Source organism: Sinocyclocheilus anshuiensis, unplaced genomic scaffold (genome assembly GCF_001515605.1).
Source record: "Sinocyclocheilus anshuiensis isolate Anshui unplaced genomic scaffold, SAMN03320099.WGS_v1.1 scaffold920, whole genome shotgun sequence".
Lineage (NCBI taxonomy): Eukaryota > Metazoa > Chordata > Actinopteri > Cypriniformes > Cyprinidae > Sinocyclocheilus > Sinocyclocheilus anshuiensis.
Window position 1 is genome coordinate 245,948 of NW_015552604.1, and position 7,607 is coordinate 253,554.

At 39.0% G+C, this 7,607-nt stretch overlaps 1 protein-coding gene across 1 annotated transcript in view; it reads left to right on the top strand.

The window, feature by feature from the left end:
* The window catches only part of LOC107665843 (CREB-regulated transcription coactivator 1-like), a 25,452-nt gene extending 20,558 nt beyond the window's left edge, over nucleotides 1-4,894 (top strand). Inside the window, exons 8-12 of the mRNA XM_016456891.1 lie at nucleotides 1,407-1,619; nucleotides 1,716-1,802; nucleotides 2,377-2,463; nucleotides 2,738-2,912; nucleotides 4,385-4,894. Of these exons, the coding sequence (XP_016312377.1) occupies nucleotides 1,407-1,619; nucleotides 1,716-1,802; nucleotides 2,377-2,463; nucleotides 2,738-2,912; nucleotides 4,385-4,596 (774 nt within the window). The 3' untranslated portion in view covers nucleotides 4,597-4,894. The remainder of the gene's footprint in view (nucleotides 1-1,406; nucleotides 1,620-1,715; nucleotides 1,803-2,376; nucleotides 2,464-2,737; nucleotides 2,913-4,384) is intronic.
* The last annotated feature ends 2,713 nt before the right edge of the window (nucleotides 4,895-7,607 follow it).

The window sequence follows — 7,607 nt, forward strand, 5'->3', positions numbered from 1 at the left end:
CTTCTTTTTTTCCACTTCAAGCACTGCTTATAAGGTTTAGCGCAAAATAAATATGAATGAACATCAGTTCACAGTTAGTTAGCAATAAAAAATCACATTAATAGTAATATTTACTATTAATTAAATATGTATGTTTGAATAATTCTGTCATGAAGACACGTTTATGGAAACTACCTCATGTTCCCTTCACGGGAGAGTTTGATTGACAGGCGATCTGACCAATCATAACACAGAATCTGTCATTTTGTCCGATAAACAAACCAGACAGGAGAGTAGATTAATGTTGGTGGACTTGAACTTGAAAATGGTGTGTACTGTGTACTGACATCTTTCCGCGGTTGAAACAAGATATCTTCTGATGTTCATTCATGTTTATTTTTCATGCAATAACTAGTAAAGAGGAAGAGATGATCTGTTCACGTGTCGCTTGAACTGAGACGCAGAAGAGCCACAAAACGGTATTTATTGTTTAAATTTCTTTAAAAATTACCAAATTTGAAAGCTGAGACTTTCATACCAAAAGTAACTTGCTCTGTCTTGTCTGTCGGCGTGTTGTCAGTGTCCTCTTTGCACCGCGATGTATTTTTCACTGCGTGAGAACATTATTTGTGGCGTGTTGTCGGACGTAGCAACAGTAACTAAGGGGGCGTGTCTCGCAAAGGGTCAATTGAGTTGTATACAAACATTTCAGGTTTTTTTGGGTATGATTATTATATCTGAAGTATATAGCAGTTGAATATAATAGTTTGGGCTCTGTTGTTAATTGTAATCTCTAATATTATAGTAATGTACCAAATGGGAGAGTTCCCTGTATAGTTTGCAGCATTAGATGGAAGAGATTTGTTTTGTTTTGTTTTGTCATAAGAAAACCAAACTGGTTTTGGCATTCTGAATAATCATTCTGATAAATCGGCTTAATAATTGCATTTTCATTCATTGATTACTGATTATCTATTGAGTAAACTTACATGTGAACACTGTGTGATCATTGCAGTGTTATTTTAGTATCATTGAGATACTATTATAGTTTTATTTATATTTAGAATTTTTTTCTACATTTTCTGTTTTCATTTTTGTTAAAGTTTTAGTAATGTTGTTGTGTTTTTGTCATTTTTGTAGTTTTTTTTTTATATGTGTCTATATAGTTTTCAGTTATTTTTATTTCACTTTTGAAATTGAGAAATGTTGCCTTGGCAACTAGCTGAAATAAAACGGGGTTTTTTTGTTTATATATATATTTTTTATTTTATTTCAGTTAATGTTTATTTTATTTCAAGTAACGAAGATGGGTTTTTCATATTTTTAGTTTCAGTTTTAGCTAACTATAATAACCCAGGATCATTGACAATAAATTAGTAATAAATGTTTAAGTTTGTGACCCTGTATTATGTCTGTTGTCGTCATAGCCAATCACAATGGACAGCCTGTCACTGGAGCAGCAGTTGTCTCAGTACTCACTGCTGAATTTACTGAACGACCTGCAGAAACAGCCGCACACCTTCCCTCAGAACATTCGTCTCATACGCCTCCCGCCTCTCACTGTAAGCTCCACCCCCAACACCACCCAGCCCTCTCTTGCCAGCCAATCACAGACAGCCACAAGCGGAACTGCCAACTCCGTATGTTTTTCTTCTGCTCTACACATTTTGCTTTAGGTTGATATGGTCATTTCAGTTTTGCAGGAAATCAAATATGATATTTCTTTCTCCCAACAGTACCGCAGTCAGACAGGCTCTTCAGCCAATCAGTCACCAACATCTCCAGTGTCCAATCAGGGCTTCTCACCTGGCGGTTCACCACAAGTAAGCATTACACTTCTATTGGCTTCATTCTTCATTTGATGACTTTGTGTAGTTTATTGGCATTTCAGTGTGTATTTCTCTCTGCATTGCTACACACTTTGTAGTTGTGTAAGTACTGTTTGGAAAAATTAAGATTTTCTCTTATGCTCATCAAAGCTGAATTTTCAGCATCATTACTCCAGTCTTCAGTGTCACATGATCCTTCAGAAATCATATGCTGATTTGCATATGATGAATAAAAAAAACTATTATTATTATCCATGTTGAAATATATTTTTGTGGAAATCATGATAAAGGATTGTTTAATAAATACAAATTTAAAAAGAACAGCATTCATTTGAAATATAAATATTTTTTAACATTATAAATGTCTTTATTTTGATCAATTTAATGTGTCATTGCTGAATAAAAGTATTCATTTTTTAATTAGCCTAAACTTTTGAATAGTAGTCTATCACCGTTTCCACAAAATATTAAGCAGTGCAGCTATTTTCAAAACTGATAATAATAAGAAATGTTTCTTGAGCAGCAAATCAGCATATTAGAATGATTTCTGAAGGATGTGTCTTCACAGCATATTCAGGTGGTTGGAAGCATCTTTGGGGATTCATTCTATGATCAGCAACTTCCATCCAGACAGACCAATGCCCTATCCAACCAGGTACATGAGCTCCATTTAAAATCACTCTTTATATGTTTTTTCTTTTTTCTATCTTTTTTTTTAATTAAGATAAACAATACAGTTTTATTATTTTTTTAAAAGTTAGTTCCCACTAACCATACAAATGATCATGTTCAACAATCCACATAACACAGCTGGAAATATATAATATGCTGTGTATATTTATATATTTATATGTATGTATAAAATGCGGTGTTAAAAATGTTATTTCATTTATTGTTGAAATGAGAACTTTCTAATGCTGATTGTGTAGCTGGAGCAGTTCAACATGAATATGATGGAGAATCCAGGCGGCTCTAGTCACTGTTCAACGCTGAACTACACACAGGCAGCCATGATGGGTTTAACCGGGAGCCACAGCAGTCAGCAGGACACGCAGCAGCTCGGTTACAGTAGCCATGGCAACATCCCCAACATCATTCTCACAGGTATTGTGTCTTTTGCTTCAACATCAACTTCTTTATGCAAATGTCTTTCCAATGAGATGTCACAGAGGTACGTTAAAAATGCATTGAGGGTCCTTATCTGTACCTGTGGATCTCAACCTTTTTAGAGTCTATTCATTATCCAGGTCCTTTAGCGCCCCCCTACAAGAAGCATTCTTATTAATTATTCTAACAGAAGAAAACTGAAGGATTTATCTTAATTGTCTGGTTTGTTCAGTAAAATCAACTTTTGCGGAAGTAACATGTGTCATGGGGCAACCAATAGTTGCAAACACTGAATATTTCCAGCACTATATTCTAATGCACTTAAATAACATGAGGAACACTTCACTAGCTACCATAACCAGATGATAGTTTGCTTACATTTAGCTCTAATTAATTGTAGTTTTTAACATTCATTAAAATTCAAAGTTACTATTAAGCCCTGAATAAGCTTCTATGAAGACTGCCCAATCAATGAAAAACTTGGAAAACTTGAAAACTTGTATATATAATATAATAAAATTCTCCTGTTGAGCAATTACTTGCCTTGTATATTTAGCATTTTTATTACTGATAAAACTTTTTTGGGGTTATATTGTCAGTTGCTGGTACTGATATTCATTTATTGTGCATATTTATGTGAATCTCTTAGTAGCACAAAAAAGTAATATATTAAAGGGATACTCCACCCCAAAATTAAAATGTTGTCATTAATCACTTACCCCCATGTCGTTCCAAACCCGTAAAAGCTTCGTTCGTCTTCGGAACACAATTTATGATATTTTGGATGAAAACCGGGAGGCTTGTGACTGTCCCATTGACTGCCAAGTAAATTACACTGTCAAGGCCCAGAAAAGTATGAAAGACATCGTCAAAATAGTCCATCTGCCATCAGTGGTTCAATCTGAATTTTATGAAGCGACGAGAATACTTTTTGTACGCAAAGAAAACAAAAATAACGACTTTATTCAACAATTCGTCTCCTCCGCATCACCGTAGTGCCATTTTGGAGAGTATCCACTGAACGTAATCAGCGTATGCTGTTCTGTGTCAGCCGCACCACACGGATACGTTTTCTACGTTTATTTACACTTTGATTTGAACGAAAACAGCGCATTTGTGTGGTGCATAACAATTCGTGTGGTAATGTTCAAAGCGGATGTCATAACAAATGTCAGTAGATTGGGAAGATTTAAAAAAAAAAAAAAAAAGATCGTACGACCTTACCTTCACACTGTGGAAATACAATCCAGAAGACAAGACAATGAGCGCGGCACTGAGTAGGGGCGGAGCTACATAGGGTCTTATGCAGTATAAGTTATGAGGTGAACAGAGTGCTTACATCAGTGGTGATGTACATTTGTGCTATCTGTCTTATCAGAGACGACATTTAAGATTGAAACACCACGGCAGGTGTGGATTTAAAAGTAGACTAGCCATTTCAGCTGACAATTTGATTTGTCTCACATTAGTGACGGGGGAATCTCCGCCCCATCTCTCTAAAGACCTCACCAGCTCGTTGGCCAGCGTTGGTGACGTCAGCTTTGATGCAGACTCTCAGTTCCCATTGGACGAGCTGAAGATCGACCCCTTGACACTGGACGGACTGCACATGCTCAATGACCCGGACATGGTTCTCGCCGACCCGGCCACTGAGGACACGTTCCGCATTGATCGACTATGAGCCTGTGAATGCAATTCGAAGCGAGACATTCCGCTGCATGACCTCTTTATTCACCATCTGGTCAGTGGCGTCCACGTCCCCCCAACCACCCACGTCACAACAAGCTGCCAAACCACTCATGACCAGGGGCTGGTGGAGGTGGAAGTGCTGTATCCACACTGGATATGCGCAATACCATCCACAATCCACTCTCTTCATGTATTCATGTTTTGTTGTCATTTCAAGTTTTATCTATTTTTTTAAATGTTTACATAATTATGCCATATGTCTTTGAAGAAATATCCATTTGTGTAATTATGTGTGTGTAATTGACATATTTATTTAGAATGTATTTATTATAATTTTTTTTTAATTATATATATATATATAAATATATATTATTTAATCATATTTATGTAAGGAGCACTACTCCCCCAGATCAAGGGTTTAAGGGAGCGTTGCTCACTGTACACTGGAAGGCCTAAAGTTTGCGTTTACAAAATGGCTTCCATGATATTTCGTTTTGCTAGCATTTTGTATCATCCAGACATCTCAAGATGTCACGATTGGTGTTTTGGTATCATTCTTGGTTTTTTAATATTTGCCTGTGATTTTTCTTGCAGAAGCACAGCAGTCTCGAGATAGGAATATAACGTCTCGGTTACGTATGGTAACCCTCGTTCCCTGAAGGGACCTGCGTTTGAGCGGAGGGTACGTGGGTAGTCCGTTGGTTCGTCCTCCCGATCCGCCCACTGCTGCTCACTGGCAAGAGAGGAGGGTGAGTGTGATACGGCTCTGGATCGTCCACAACCCCCTGTCCCCTCTGGGGACCCAGAGATAGAAGAATTTGCTCTTTTGTCAAGTATTTGGGTGGAAAAAAAGGAAACAAAAGATTCTCCGCCCGGCCCTCCTCCGCAATCGACATCCGATTGTTGGGGGGAGCCTCGGAAGAAACAGGTGGTACCCTCCGGTAGGGTCCAGCCTGCTCTTTCGAGAGCTCCACTGGTTTTGAAGTGCCAGCGGGATGGGGCATCCCCGGAGGGGAATTCCTTACCGTGACCGTAAGACCAGTCCGCCCACTGCCAGGAAAGGGACGCCCCCGGCTGTCACCAGAGGGAGCCCGCGATCTAGGCAGTGGCACGGGCACTCCGCCCCCTTGCAGGTAACGGAGTCTGGTCCGCAACTCCGAGATGGTCATACCCCCGCAATGGGAGCATGAGTCATCCACGAAAGCCACCTCCGCGTGCTTCATGCCCAGGCACGAGAGGCAGCGATCGTGACCATCACCCAGCGCCAGGTAACGACCGCACCCAGAAACACACGGATGGTAAGACATCTTTAAAAAGACGCGTCTTTAAAAAATACGTTCCACCCGTGAAGCTCTTTTAGATGGAAATTGCTTTTTTAGTGTGCTGAAGCGCACAGGGGCGATGGCCGTCTGCCACACCCACAGGGGGTAGTGCAGCCTGATGTGTGCAACCCATTCGACACGGGAAACCACCGCCGCTGAAGCGCCATACCACCAGCACGAGAGCCCACGAAGAGCGTGCTTGCTGTAGTTTTTTCTCTCATCTAAGTGAGATCCCAATTCGTCGGTCACCCGACGTGACGTTGAGAGTGACCGACTGAAAGGGAACCCATATTTTGGTGTTCTTGTGGACTGTCATGTGACTTTCCATATGTTTTGCATATGTTATTTATTCAAATTGAAGATCTGTTATGGCTGTAATGTACGCTTCAACGGTGATCAGTGAATATGTGACCCTAGAGCTGCTGCAGAAACCTGCTGAACACTTCACTGTGAGAGGACCTGATTTTGCCTTATATGAACAAAATGCTGTTTTTAACTGTTAACATGTTTTTCTAATCGTCTCCGAAGTGTTTTCCTCGCGATACTCTTGTTTTAACAATGCCATTTTGTTTAGTATTGAATGCTGTATAGTTTGTACTTGTACTGCCAAACATAACTCAAGGTTCTGTTGTGAAGCTGATGTCAGTCATCTGGCTTGGGGAGAGTAATGCTCCTTATTCTGTGCTGTTTATGGGAGTTTTTGTTTGTCATTCCCATGCGTATGTTCATGCACCTTGATCAAGTGATCAAGTTTTTCACTGAGTGCTATGGAAGGAAGTAAGGAATCACTCATTTACAATTTAGTGACGCAGTTATAAGCTCTATATGCAGTGGGGTCCAAAAAACACCACATTATGGAATGAAAATGATCAAAAACGAAGGCAATTATGATGTAACGTTGATTATGTACATACTGTCATTGAAACAAAGGGGATGATAAGAAATTGAGTTTGTTTGTTTTTTGTTTTTCACAAAATTCAGACTTTTTTGTGCAATTCTTAGTTTATATCTCACAATTCTGACTTTTTATTTATGACTTTTTTATTTTTATTTAAAAAAAAAAAACAGTTGCAGCAAGATGTTAAAGGGATAGTTCACCCAAAAATGAAAATTTGATGTTTATCTGCTTACCCCCAGGGCATCCAAGATGTAGGTGACTTTGTTTCTTCAGTAGAACACAAACGAAGATTTTTAACACAAACCGTTGCAGTCTGTCAGTCTTATAATGGAGGTGAATGGGAATCACGGCTAAAACATACAATAATACTAAAAAAAAACATACACAAACAAAACCAAATTAAACCCTGCGGCTCGTGACGATACATTGATGTGTAAAGACACAAAACGCAATGTCCAAACTGTTCGAACTGTCCTGAGCGCGTTCTCAACAGCAGGCGCGTGAGGCATCTTCTTCTTCTTCTTCTTCTTCTTCTTTTTTCTTGGCTTTTGCAACTTGTAATTATTGCATATCGCCACCTACTATACAGGAGTGTGTAAAGGGACTTGGTAGATACTTATAAGTGAGACTTATAAGTGCATTACTGCCACCTATCTCTCAAATGCACCATTGACACTCTAGCTACAATCTCAATTAGGAGTGTCAATGGTCCACTTGAGAGATAGGTGGCAGTAATGCAAAATCAGAGGTAAAAAACGATATAAATACTGTTCAGTTTCTTGC